This window comes from Erigeron canadensis, chromosome 4 (genome assembly GCF_010389155.1).
Source record: "Erigeron canadensis isolate Cc75 chromosome 4, C_canadensis_v1, whole genome shotgun sequence".
NCBI lineage: Eukaryota > Viridiplantae > Streptophyta > Magnoliopsida > Asterales > Asteraceae > Erigeron > Erigeron canadensis.
In genome coordinates, this window is record NC_057764.1 from 42,119,710 (window position 1) to 42,134,003 (window position 14,294).

Sequence of the window (14,294 nt, forward strand, 5' to 3'; positions counted from 1 at the left end):
TTTAAGATGAATACCATTCGCCTGTTTGTCTACATATAAAATGACATAAGTGATCATTTCCAAATACAATGACGACTCAAGTCACTGTATCCAGTTTTGATTAGGGAAATGATATTTTTATAACATATTTTTGCCATCTACAACAATATTTGCATCATGCAGTTGTCTTATGTGCATAAAAATCTATACATTCGTTGTAGATGACAAATTTCTGTTGTAGAAATATCACTTCCCTCTTGATTATATTTATGAAGTTAAATACTTACTTTAAATCTTGATACAGTCATACAACTAGTAATACCCTTAGACTATTCGTAATCATTTACTTTTTTCACCTACATTTTTTACTGCCATATCAGCATCACTTTCTCACCTCTTTCACCTTCTCCTTTACCCTTTACCATTCACCTACCATTTAGACCACACTTTATTTAATTATAAACACAATACATTTAAACTAAAAATAACATATTTCATTTATATATAAAATAAAATTACATTAAATTACTTGAATGGCCTAACAATATATAAACTAAATGGGTCAATAATATATAAACTTTTTATTTTTATTGAAAACTAAAATTAAAAATGATTACCTTTTTCATTTTTTTTTTCCTTTTGACCATTCACCTATCATTTGAACTCACTTCTAAAAAACACAATATTTATTTTTGTTAAAGATAACATAATTCGTATTTGAAAAACACAAATGGAATGTTGAAAAACAAAAGTATAATATATATGAGGAGGACAACAGAGTACAGACTACAATTTGCCATATTTGAGCAAAAAGACAAAAACATGATAGTATCATTTGTATTCGTTTCACTCGACGAAAGGTTTCACCTACTCCACATTCACCTACACGTCGTTTCACTTAGTTACATTAAAGCTTTCACCTTCATCTTCTTGCAATGTCATCTTGCTTTGCCCTCTTTTGACCAGACCTTTACAAATGGTCTTATGATCATCTACAGAAGTTATATTAAAGGTCTGATGACTCTTTTCATTCGAAGAGTTTATAGGAAAATCATTCGAAGAGTTGAAACCTAAATAAAACCTGTTGATGCATGATGATTTTCATAATGAACGGTGATTTCTAGTGAAGGAAAAATTTATTATTTTACATGTTTTACTTTAATACTTATTTTATTTACCTAAACATATATATATATATATATATATATATAAAGGGAAGTGAGTATGGATTGTCCCCATCTAAGCTTAGATGGGGAACCCTCACAATTTGGTTTTTTAATCCATAAATATCATGGGGGCCCCATCTTTTGTTTAAAATACATATATTATTAAGCTTAGATGGGGAACAACCCCATACTCACTTTTCCCATATATATATATATATGGTTGGGTTATATTAGGGACTCTTTATTTTATAGACCATTATGGACATGTAACTTACACATGTGTGTAAGTTACAACTTACACATGTGTAAGTCATGGTGGCGGTGGTTATCGTCGCCGGAGGATCATGGTGGTGGTCGGAGATGATGGTGGTGGTGGTGGTGGTGGTGGTGGTTGTATAACTTACACATGTGTAAGTCGTGGTGACGGTGGTCGCCGTTGTCGGAGGATCATGGTGGTGGTCGGAGATGATGGTGGTGGTGGTGGTCGGAAATGATGAAAAATGAATGATTGGGAAGTGTCCCTAATGGTTCCTAAAATAAGGAGTCCCTAATTTAACTTATATATATATATATATATATATGTATATGTATAGGAAAGTTATTTGTAGTACATGTACTTTTTATAGTACATATGTAAATTAACTTATACACTTCTTCTTTCTTCCACCTCTGACCATCACCACCACCATGATCATCTCCGACCACCACCATGATCCTCCGGCGACGGTGACCATCTCTGGCGAGACTTACACATGTGTAAGTACATCTTTTTTTAGCATTTTAGGGTTTAAAATTTCTAGGTTGTTTCTTTCGCGAGACAACCACCACCAGCCACCACCATCTCCGACCACCCCAACCATGGCGCCGGCGCCGACAACAAGGGTTTCGCCCGTACCGTAGCAAACCGTCAACATCTCTTGGATCGCCGCCCATCAAATCCCATATGCGTCCCTTGACGGTCAGTTTAGAACAGATAAGGGCCTTTGGCCCGTACCGTATCCACCCGAAAACGAACCTGATTCTCGCCGGAGATGGTCGCCATCGCCGGATGATCATGGTGGTGGTCGGAGATGGAAGGAAGAATGAAGGAGTGTGTAAGTTAACTTACACATGTACTATAAAAAGTACATATACTACAAATAACCCACCCGTATATGTATATATATATTATAATATATATTAAAAACAAAGTCTCGAAAAGCGTGTAAAGAATAGTATATTTTTTATTTTTTTATTTTCACCACATAAGTTTCAATCTTTACATTTTTAACACTAAACTATAATACTTTTTAGTAAACTTTTTGTTCTATTTATTTTCAACACAAAACTTTCAATCTTTACACTTTTAGCACTAAACTATAATATTTTTTAGTAACAGTATACTTTTTTTTTTCTTTTTACTTTCACCACAGAAGTCTTAATCTTTACACTTTTAGCACTAAACTATAATACTTTTTAGTAAACTTTTCATTCTTTTTATTTTCAACACAAAACTTTCGATCTTTATACTTTTAGCACTAAACTATAATATTTTTTAGTAAACTTTGTATTCTTTTTATTTTTCACCAAAATATTTTAACTCTTTACACTTTTAGCACTAAACTTTCATAGTTTTTAATTTTCTTTTATTTTAAGGTACGAGAAAGCGTGTATAAAATAGTATACTTTTTATTTTATTTTTTATTTTCACCATAATAGTTTCACTCTTTACACTTTTAGAACAAAACTTTTATAATTCTTAGTAAACTTTTTAATGTTTTTATTTTCACCACAATATCTTAACTCCTTACACTTTTAACGCTAAATTTTTTTACTTTTTGATAATCTTTTATTTTAACTACAACATTTTAACCTTTTACACTTTAGCAACAAACTTTTTAACACATATATTAAAAAGAAATGTACAGGAAAACTTGTAAAGAATAATAAACTTTCTATTCATTTTATTTTCACCACAACATTTTAACATCTTATACTTTTAGCACTAAATTTTTAAAATTTTTTATTTTCTTTTATTTTCACCACAACATTTAAGTCTCTTACACTTTTAGCACTAAACTTTTACGCGAACGACTTTCACTTTCACACAAAACTTTTACAGTTCATTTGTTAACTGACAAATGTCAGTTTTTAATAATTTGAATAATACATGTTTTCTTCAAAAAGTTTATGGCACATTATCTCTTGAATAATACTGTATTTTTTATTAAATTCTTAACAAATGTAATGTCTCCCGGGGCAACGCCCGGGTGACATATCTCGTGTATGTATATATATATATATATATATATTAGGGCAAATTTTGTAAGGAGTGTGTCAACAGCATAATATTAAAACACGCGCATCAAGTCTATCATGATTTTAACTCATCATCTACAAAAGTGATAGATTATTAATTAAGAGGAATGTGCTACAACAATCAGTGATAATAACTGATAGATAATCCAATGAAATAATTAGCTAATCACTATTACACTAAGCAAGGCCGAAAGCTAAGTTATACCTAACGTTTATTTAGATCATAATTTTACTCATCATCTACAAAAGTGATGGATTATAAAAATGAATTTGCTAAAACAATCGATTAGTGATAATAACTGATGAATAAGTCAATGACATTGGCTAAGCACTGATGCCGAAAGCTAATAAGTAATACCTAACATTTAATTAGATTATGATAAAAAGGTGATATGATAGATTAGTGATAGATTATTAAGATGAATTTGCTAAAATTTTTTTAGTGATAACGAGTCATATGCCCGCACAATGCAGCGACAATTATGGTAATGGCCTTGGGGGGTGGTGGCGACAGGTAGTGGTGGTGGTGGAGATGACGGGTGGTGGGGCGACAATGAGAGTGAATGTAAAGTAATTAATGTTAAAGAAGGTAGTGTAATTATTTTTTTTGGGTAAAGGATACCCTTGTGAATTTAATACAACATAATAGAATCAGTACAAGTAATATGGCTGAATTGCCACATTAGAACGTTTGCAACATACTGCAAACAACTTACAAGTAACAAGCTAAATAGCATAACCAACTTACAGTACAAGGTAGTGTAATTATTTAAATGATTGAGGGATGTATGTTGTTAATTATTTCATTAAGAGTATTATAGCTATATTAGATGAAGATGTTTTAATTAATGAATAAAAGAAAGGGGTATTTTAAGGAGTTCAGTTCCTTAATTGAGTATTTGAAAGTGGTTACTCTTTTATAAGGTATTACAGATTATAGATATAGATTAACCGATAGATAAGTCAATGAAATTAACTAATTAAGCGTTGTTACACTAAGGCACTAAGCAAGGTCAAAAGCTAAGTTATACGTAATGTATAATTAGATCATGGTTCAACTCATCATCAACAAAAGTGATAGATTATTAAGATGAATTTTCTAAATCAATCAGTTATAAGGCTATCTCCAATGTTTGTCGAAAGATATGTCTTTAAACAAGGATATGTCCAAATGCATTGAAGTATATCCTTAAAAAGGATAGGTCCTTAAACAAGGATGTACTTTCGTGTTTTACATAGTGCAATTTCTATGTTTCTAAAGAATATGTAAGGATATTTGTATATATGTTTTAAGGTAAATTTGAGAACTTTTAAGGACTTTAAGAAAATTTAAGAATATAAGGCAGTTAATGGCGCCTAAAGGCATCTATAGCATTGGAGACAATCTAATTATCCAAAAGTAAGTAAATCAAAATAGCTAAGCATTCCTACACTTAGCAAGCTAGGTTGAAACCTAAATGATACCAAATGTTAATTAGATCCGTCATGTCTACTTTCTAGATTAGGAAAATACACGACTTTTGGATGGAAACTGAAATACCAACGCACGTATATTTTTTAGATGAATACCATACTACTCCTGTTTGTCTATATATATATATATATATATATATATTTGACACATCCTACTCCAGTGTTTCAGTGATCATATCATACTCGATGATGATGAGGCATTTAGTGGTCTCTAACTTCTGCAGGATTCGAATCACAGGGAAGTCAAGTTTATGGTCAAGGACCTTGTTGGGTTCTGGTGCTATAGCTGGGATTTGCACTAATAATGTTGGTGCCAAATTGGCAATATCAAGTCTTCAAAGGAGTGGCTCTTATGCTATTCACACCTTTAAGGTCTTCTTATAGATTTTTGATTACCTTAATTTATTGGAAAAGAAAAAAAAAAACTAGGTTAAGAACAGTACTCTTAAGCATGCAATTATCTTAAGTGAACTTTGAATGCCTCTGTGTTAGGCAAAGGCGATGCAGAAAGGAGAAGGAGAACAAAGATTTCCACCGCAACACCAGGAGTCTCAACCCGGAAAGGAATACCTTATGAACCCTCTCCCTCAATTCAGAAACCCCCATTACAAGCCATCTGGGAAACTCCATGTAGGTTAATTTCTTCGATCAATGCAAATAAACCGTTTATTAATTCTGTGCTAAACAACGATTATAGTTGTCAGAGTGCAAAGAAAAAAAAAACCTTGAGTTGAACTGGTATGTTTATAAAAAATAAACAAAATATAAGATTTAAAGGTCGGGGGGTTGTGGATTTAATATTAGGAAAAAAGTTATATACATATCCTTGCTTTATCTCTAATTGTTGGGACAGGGAAAGGTAGCGTTGGTGACAGGAGGAGATTCAGGCATTGGAAGGTCCGTTTGCTACCACTTTGCTATGGAAGGTGCTACTGTAGCTTTTACTTATGTGAAGGGTGCAGAGGACATAGATGCAAGCGACACATTAAAAATCATAAATGAAGCAAGAGTTGAAGGATCGAGTGAGCCAATTGCTATACCTACTGATGTTAGGTATGACAAGAACTGTAAAGATGTGATAGACAAGGTTGTGGCTAAATATGGATGCATTGATATCCTGGTGAATCATCCTGCCGTGCAGTACTATACTTACTCGTATACCTTAGATGAGATCACAGAGGAGAGGCTTGAAAAAGTGTTTAGGACCAACATTTTCTCTTATTTCTTTATGACAAGGTGCGTTCATGTACCATCTGTTATATATTGTTTACGCTCTACATATATGATCATCTTCCTTTAATTAGTTTGTTGTTATGGGAAGGAGGGCATATATGTGTTGCCATTTTCCATTATCTGGTGATCATTTTCCTTTTTATGGTCATCATTTGTTGCAATGATGCGTTGTGCAGGCATGCTTTGAAGCACATGAAAGAAGGAAGTAACGTCATATGCACTACATCGGTGTTAGCTTATGTGGCCGACCCACCAAGTTGGATTGACTATATTTCAACAAAAGGAGCCATAGTAAGTTTCATAAGAGCCTTGGGATTGCATTTGGTTGGCAAAAAAATTCGTGTGAATGGTGTTGCCCCTGGTCCAATATGGACACCGCTGCAAGCTGCAGCACTCAATGATGAGGATATAACAACACTTGGGTCACGTGTGCCCATGGACAGGGCGGGTCAACCTTCTGAGGTTGCCCCATCATATGTGTTCCTTGCATCCGAGGACTCCTCCTACTTTACTGGCCAAGTTCTCCATCCTAATGGTATATATACTTCTTTACATACATGCCATGTATATATTCTGGCAACAACATGAAATTAACACTATGTTCAACAAATTAAGTATGTCATCGGTGAGCATTTTTGTTTACACATGCCATTTAGAGAGAACAAAAGAGTAATTTTTGTTATTAAACGGTTTCAAATGCTTAAAAGATGTTTATACATAGTGACAGACCGAATATAATGGAAAGTCATAAGGTCTTTCACACTTACAAATTTGTAACAGGAACTTAAAATTAAACCCTGCATTTAAACATGTAAAAACCTAAATTCTATAAGGGAAGTGATCCTCAGATTTTTAGTATAGAGAGATTTATTATTATTGCTATTTTGTCTCTCGTATCTTCACAATGGTACGAGAAGATAGTAACATAAATAGTTCTATTTTGCAGGTGGAACAATTGTCAATGGCTAGCTAGCTGGTATCTCCTTGTGAGGTCCGAACATAAGTGTGATATTTGAAAATGAAATGAATGTCTATGTACTTGAAAAAAAGTGGCACGAGTATATATAAGTTGTAATCTTACAGTAAATTATATATGTATATATAATGGATGTATGCTCTGTATAAAGTTTGTAATAAAGTGTTGATCATATGACATAGGTATATATAAGTTTTAATCTTATTAAATACTATTGAAAGAGGCATGTAATTGAATGTAAGAAAAAGGATACATTGAAGTCCTCCATCCCACATCGTTCGAGAGAACAAAGTGAAACAAAGGGGGTGTCTTATAAAAAGTCACAGAAGGAAACGAAATAGGCACTTACCTGGATGGGGTTGATGGATGATCATAAAGGTCCATGGCCTAGGTTAGTGACCTCCATTGCACTTTACGGAAGGGTGCTATCCTAAGGTCGGTCCAAATGGTCGAGCCTACATCATAATTTGTGCCAGTGGGGGCTTGCGTTCGCGCAGCCCCTACCAAAGGTCTCACTTAAATTTTTTTTTGTTTTATGGTTGCAAAAACGTATCTTGAATCTTGCACAAGGCAAAAGAGCATTTGTAAAAAAACAAATTGTTGCTCAGATGACTCTAAGGCAACAGTGATACGAGTATACAGTTACAAGTTGAATTACATATTATTTAATATTTGATAAATCACTAACAAATGTTATACTTAATTTGGGAATAACATCTGAAAAAAATATTTATATGGTACATTTTGTTGCTATTATTAGGAGTATGTGGTTAATATACAGGTTATATATTAAGATAATCAATTTTTCAAATAATTTATAGAAGTCGATTAGGTATATATATGTTTTACTGCGAGCTCTAACAACTTTTATAACAAATCATTTTAAGAGTTCTAGAGATATTTTTTAAAAAACTATTTGATACAGTAGTTTATTTGTGAGATATGTTACCAATTATCAATAGATGAATTGGTATTTAGAAGAGCTTAATTGAAACTTTGAGGTCTTAATTTCAAATCTTGGTGTGTGAGCAAATGCTCCGAATAACAAAAATAAAAGTTTTCTTAAAAATGAGTTTTCTCTATAATTAATTGGAGTTGGACATATGAAGAGATAATGATACTTAGCCCAAAATTTGCAGTCACATGCATTTTAATGCAAATTTCTTTGTATTGGTTATTACTAGAAGGTCATGTTTGGTTTTTGAAATATTTTCCATACCTTTGGGGATAGCTATGTGTGACTATCAAATTAAGAATTCTCGGATGTCTAGGATTGAAAATCTAACTTGAAGAAGTTGGTGACTGTTATTTAGGGGATTCGAGTCACTGGCCCAGTATGGACTCCACTGCAACCTGCATCTAGGGATGAGCAGGATACATCAATGTTTGGGTCAAATGTGCCCATGGGTAAGGCTGATCAGCCTTTCGGGATTGCTCCAGCTTACGTTTTCCTAGCATCCGAGGACTCTTCCTACTTCGCCAGCCAAGTTCTTCATCCCAATGGTATAGTTCTAAACAATAAAGAGACACATACAACTTATGTTGAAATTAATTTTGAGGTGGATAAATGGACGGGTGGGTTAATAAGTCAAAACCGATTAAGATTTATAATTGGTCAAGTTGAGAGGACCTAAAGGATAAAACACTTGTTAATTCAAACTATTTACATTTGAATGACTATCAGTCAAACAAAATTTGCAAAAGCGAGTACAAACTTCTTTTCTAGTAAGATCTGACTTTTCAAATTAGTAACTAAGAGATTTTATGCATTAAAAAGACACCTTGGAAGGCTTTCAGCCCATTTGACCCTGTCTTAATTTACCAACAGTTTATTTCTACTCCATTTCTCTATCCATAAAACTTTTTGAAGATTAGTTATAATTGGAATCCATACATTCACAAGTCATTGAGTTGAAATTACCACCTGGATGGCATCTTTTATTTCTTGTCTTACCTTCTGGTTGTGCTTTTGACGTTACACTCTTTTCTTGCAGGTGGAAAAATTGGCAATGCTTAGGCTCATTTATAAGTCTATCCAATTCCCTAAAGAAACGAAATAAACAACATATAATGTTTGTGCATATTTACATTCCGTACTCTTAATTGTGTGATGATGATCTATGTGGAGGTCAATTGTTTTACAATCATGGATGATTGTCCGATCTTAAAACTCTACAAGGACTGTGTTTACATACAGTGGTAAGCTATATCACAATTTGCGTATAACACAACATCTATTATCAAAGTCATGTGACTCATTGCCACATCGAACTTTTGTTGTGGCCCTGCTGATTCATAATGATTCATATTTATTCCTGCTGATCCGCTCCATATACTTACCTGATTTAATGTTTTTGGCGTTATACCAGAGCGTCTAAACATCAAAAAAAAAAAAAAAACAACAAAAAAACCCTGACCTACAATTAGTGATTTCACAAACTAAGATCTTATAAACTAAACACACAAAAAAACAGGGCTTTATGCATGGTTGTTACAATCAGTGGTACAAAAGGAGAGGAGCATCGGGAGTATGTTAAGAAGATGGACACTTCCAATTAATAGCATCAGCAAGTCTAGTTCCAACTACAACTGCAATGATGAAAACATACAAACCCCAAAATGAGATATCAAGAACACCTTAAAAAGAGCTGCAATAGTTTGACTGTGGAAAAGTAGAGATATCCATTTCAGCCAAATAATTAAAAATGGGTCACTTTGGGTTGTGTTTTTTCTTCAAATGGGTCAAAAAGGTCGCATAAACAAATTAATAAATAAGCTAAAACTGAAATGGTCAACATATCAAAAGTTGCTCAAAAGCTATTTGTAATGCATACAACCCTTTAAATTGCTTTATCCTATGCATGTAAGGATATCAATAAAATAGTCGAAATAAAATAGAATTGGAAGATCAGCATTACCTGAAACAAGAATCAGTACATGCTCAAAAGTCTTGAGATAGAGGTTTTGACTTTTCCCTTTTAATTTGGGAATGCTCTCATCAGGGTATTCTGCTGCTCTCATAATTTCTCTAAATACGTTATTCAAGTTACCCAATATTGTGCTAATACGACTTTTCCCTTTTAATTTGGGAATGCTCTCATCAGGGTGTTCTGCTGCTCTCATAATTTCTCTAAATACGTTATTCAAGTTTCCCAATTTTGTGCTAATACGTATGGGAGCCTCAATCCCCAAATATTGGCTCTCCTACAAATATAAAAAGTCAAAATTATCAACAGTTTGTCATGTGATCAATAAATAATGTCAAGGATGAGTAAGAATTATGCTTTTTATGGTTCACAAGAACATACTCTTTAAAAAGATTTTAAAAGATGTTTAATTTGGTTACTTTTTTTTTGGCCTACATTTGCATTGTTAACTAAACATATGTTGTATACCTTTGTTGAATCTTGTATTGCAGTTGGGTATGGTTCAAGGTCTCCCTTAGCAGCAACAATGAGGCAAGGAACCTCATACCCTGTAGACTCCGCATAACTAGCAACTTGAACAAGCAAACCTTTTGCTCTTAACCATGAAGACTCATCGGAACTGGATGGCAATTGAAGTTGAAAATAAGCAGGTAGGAGCACATATGTAAAAACAACAGAAAAACTTCCAGTTACCATAATTAAAAGAATAGACCCATATATACACACACACAACATATATATATATATATATATATAAACACAACAACACAATCTTCTCTCTCTCTCTCTCTGGGCGATTTTGGCGCGTAATTGTTTTGTAAAAATAACCGTTTCCTCCATTGTTAATCCATCATATATCCTTCAATTCTTCACCATTTTTCTTCTTTCTTCGTTTATTTTCACTTTATTCTTCATTCCGCACATTACGGTTATAGTTTTTTCTGCGAATTTTGAGGCAATAAAAACCCTAGAATTTGGGTTTTTAGTCAAAATGCCTAATAAAAGATCTTCTGGTAGAAAAACAAAAACTCCTTTAAATTTAGGTGATTATATACTAAATAATAAGAATATTAGTAAAAATAAAGAGGAAAATAATAAAAATCGAAAGAATAAAGATGATGAGGTCAGCATTTTAATGGAGGAAAAGAATAAGGAAAGTGACAATGGCAATAAGGGTGATTTGAACATGGAGAAGGGAGCGAATCTGCAGGAAGATGAATTTTTGAATGGTGATACTGGAAAATCTATGGAAAACATCACTGTAAGTAACTCTGATAGTGAAGAAGGAATTAATGTAAAGATAACTGATAGTGGAAATAAGGATCAGTCAATGAATAGTTCATATGCTAAAATTGTTCAAAACAATTGTAATGAGATAGAGAAGAATTTGTTCTATGTTCCAACTGAAATGAATGATAAAGGTGAGGAAGTGGTAATTTTTGATGAGGAGTTGGTTATGGAAGGTAGCCAGAAATGGAAACTAACTGCCTGTGGATTTTTTCTTGGCTGTAGCATGTCTTTGAATGAATTGAGATACCATTTGAGAAGGATGTGGAGGAAATTTGGGTTGGGAGAAATTTTGATGGATAATAATGGGATCTGCTACTTTAAATTCAAAACTTTGGAAGGACTAAATTCTGTTGTGGAACAAAGTCCCTGGATGGTGAATGGAAAACCATTAGTTGTTCAAGAATGGAACTCTGATATGTGTATTGAGAAAACAGAACCAACTAAACTTCCAATATGGGTTAAACTGTGTAATGTTCCTCTGGAAGCATGGAGTTTGAAAGGAATTAGTTCCTTGGCTAGTAGACTTGGGAAACCTCTTATGATGGATAATGTGACTGCTTCTATGTGCCATTCTGGTAAGGGAAGAGTTGGGTTTGCTAAAGTCTTGATTGAGATTGAGGCAGGTAAAGGAGTTTTGGATCAAATTGAGGTTGTTTATAAGGATGCTAAGCAGAATATTAAGCAGACTAAGTATGTAAATGTTGAGTATGCTTGGAAGCCTATTGTGTGTAAACAATGTAGTGTATTTGGGCATACTGTGGAGAACTGTAGGTATGATTTAAATAAGAATGAGGTTAAAGGGACTGAAGCAGTTAATGCTAATAATGAAGAACAGATGAATAAACCAGATGATGAAGGTTGGTTTAAGAACAAAAGAGTTGGGCAAAAATATAGGAATGGGCTGAAATTTAAGGAAAAACCCAAAGTTAAGTACATTCCTGCGAATGTGGAGAATAATAAGAATGGTGAATCTTCTAAAAATGTTAGCACTGCTAATAAATATGATGTATTGGGTAATGAACCTGAAGGAAATTATGTGCCTGAGGGATTGGATTATGTTGGCAAAGTCAAAGTGGATTGGTTTGTGAAGATAAATAAAAAACCTTCTGATGAAGATACTAAAGAGTGGACTGCAAGTATGCACAAGTATTTTAAATACATATGGCAAGAGAATTTGCAGGGTAAGGATAGGAAAGATATTGAGGAGGATATTATTGATGATGGAGATGCTGCTGCTATAGATTTAGTGGCTGGTGAGATAGGGGCAGGGGATACTCAATTACTTTTTTAATGGAGTGCATGGAATATTAGAGGTATGAATACATCTCTAAAACAGAATGAGGTTGTTAAGATTATTTGTAACACCCCGAGCTACGCACGAAATGTCTCCGAAAAGATAGCGTATGCATGGAATTATCGTAGAACATGATCTATATGCATAAAAGGATCCGGTGAATCCAACATTAATAATCAAGTATAAAATGCATAACATAGGGCGAATGAATCCTGGATCCATGTAAGTCCAAGCCAGGTCCTAGCACAAGCCTCAATCGATCATCACGTCTTGGATTCACAAGTTTACCTGAAAAGTGTACTAAACAAGGTCAACACTAGGTTGGTGAGTTCGTAGGAGCAAATGACAAGGATCTAAATCCAAATCCATTCGCATTATGACCAAAGATAATGAACAAGGAACACACTTACAATAAGTCCTTAAAAGGCACAATTATTCAATTTCGGTTGGCTCGTAGCGCAACCTAGACCAACACGTATCCATTACACAAATTATACCAAAGCTAGAACACATGTAATGCACGAGAACACAAAATATGGACATCAACAAGTATCCATTAAGTTCTAAAATGTCAACAAGTTCATCAATGTTCCTAAATTGTTCTCATGTCATTCAATTCTCATTAAGTACATAAAGTACCCGTTTATTGCACTTGCTCACATTGCACCTCAATTGTCCACCCTATTGTCTCAAGTACATCCTGTCCATCAAACACAACCAAACACAACACACATACATTTCATACGACTTTACATTTAAGGAATCTTAGATGTTTGTATACAAGGTCACCCGCAGCCTTCCCACCACATCTGCAACTCATTAAATGTATCATCGTCTTCCATGTATGTATAACTATCCTAATCATAAATAAAACAATCATACTCAAACAATCCATAATCAATCAATGTCCATCAATGACCCTCACATAGGTACTCACATAATGAACTACGCAAGGTATTTAGAATACACATAGTAAACAAGAACAAGTAATAATGATATCCATAAGTATCTAACAAGTTCTATAATGCCAAACATGTCTATCAATGTTCCTCAATTGAACTCAATTGCACGTAATGTACCTCATTGTACTCAATTGCACGTAATGTACCTCATTGTACTCAATTGCACGTAATGTACCTCAATGTACTCAATTGCACGTAATGTACCTCATTGCACGTAATGTATCTCATTGTACTCAATTGCACGTAATGTACCTCAATGTACTCAATTGCACCATGACCATCAATGTCCACCCAGAAACAACACTATGTGTATATACTTCGTACGATACTACTTTAGAAAGGCCTTTGATGCTTATATATAGGGTCACCCGCAGCCTTCCCACCACATCTCCAACCTTTCGAAGGTAATACCGTCTTCCATATATACACAACTAACCTAATAATCAACCAAACATGCACATACAATAATCATATAACAACCACGTATTTACACGTCAACAAATCCATCAATCAAACAATATCATCACTCAAGACACTCAAACATATGCACAATCAAGTCATGTCATCATCAAGGAAATCAAACGTATGCACAATTGAACTATGTCATCAATCAAGGTAAACACATAATTGCACAAACAAACAAGTTAACACACAAAGGTTGTACACTTTTCAGCCCGAATCTCAAACGAGTAGGGA

General features: G+C 33.8%; 2 protein-coding genes and 1 non-coding gene across 4 annotated transcripts; 2 read left to right on the top strand and 1 right to left on the bottom strand.

Moving 5' to 3' along the window:
- The first annotated feature begins 5,081 nt into the window (after window positions 1–5,081).
- LOC122598361 (glucose and ribitol dehydrogenase-like) lies at window positions 5,082–7,178 on the top strand. Its single transcript, XM_043770953.1, has 5 exons — window positions 5,082–5,288; window positions 5,409–5,546; window positions 5,770–6,152; window positions 6,326–6,684; window positions 7,096–7,178. The coding sequence occupies exons 1-5, from the start codon at window positions 5,103–5,105 to the stop codon at window positions 7,116–7,118; spliced, it is 1,089 nt and encodes a 362-aa protein (XP_043626888.1). The 5' UTR covers window positions 5,082–5,102; the 3' UTR covers window positions 7,119–7,178.
- Window positions 7,179–7,466: 288 nt separating this feature from the next.
- On the top strand, window positions 7,467–7,629 carry LOC122598717. Its single transcript, XR_006323707.1, has one exon. It is a non-coding gene; the product is annotated as a U1 spliceosomal RNA (small nuclear RNA).
- A 1,794-nt stretch (window positions 7,630–9,423) lies between these two features.
- On the bottom strand, window positions 9,424–11,826 carry LOC122598026 (mitochondrial Rho GTPase 1-like). Of its 2 annotated transcripts, XM_043770632.1 has the most exons (4): window positions 10,521–11,826; window positions 10,252–10,329; window positions 10,044–10,149; window positions 9,424–9,714 (listed from the first exon to the last, which is right to left on the bottom strand). In XM_043770632.1, the coding sequence occupies exons 1-4, from the start codon at window positions 10,890–10,892 to the stop codon at window positions 9,659–9,661; spliced, it is 612 nt and encodes a 203-aa protein (XP_043626567.1). In that variant the 5' UTR covers window positions 10,893–11,826; the 3' UTR covers window positions 9,424–9,658. The 2 variants fall into 2 exon arrangements, with proteins under 2 accessions (XP_043626567.1, XP_043626566.1); XM_043770631.1 differs by having other exon boundaries at window positions 10,044–10,329.
- Window positions 11,827–14,294: the final 2,468 nt, after the last annotated feature.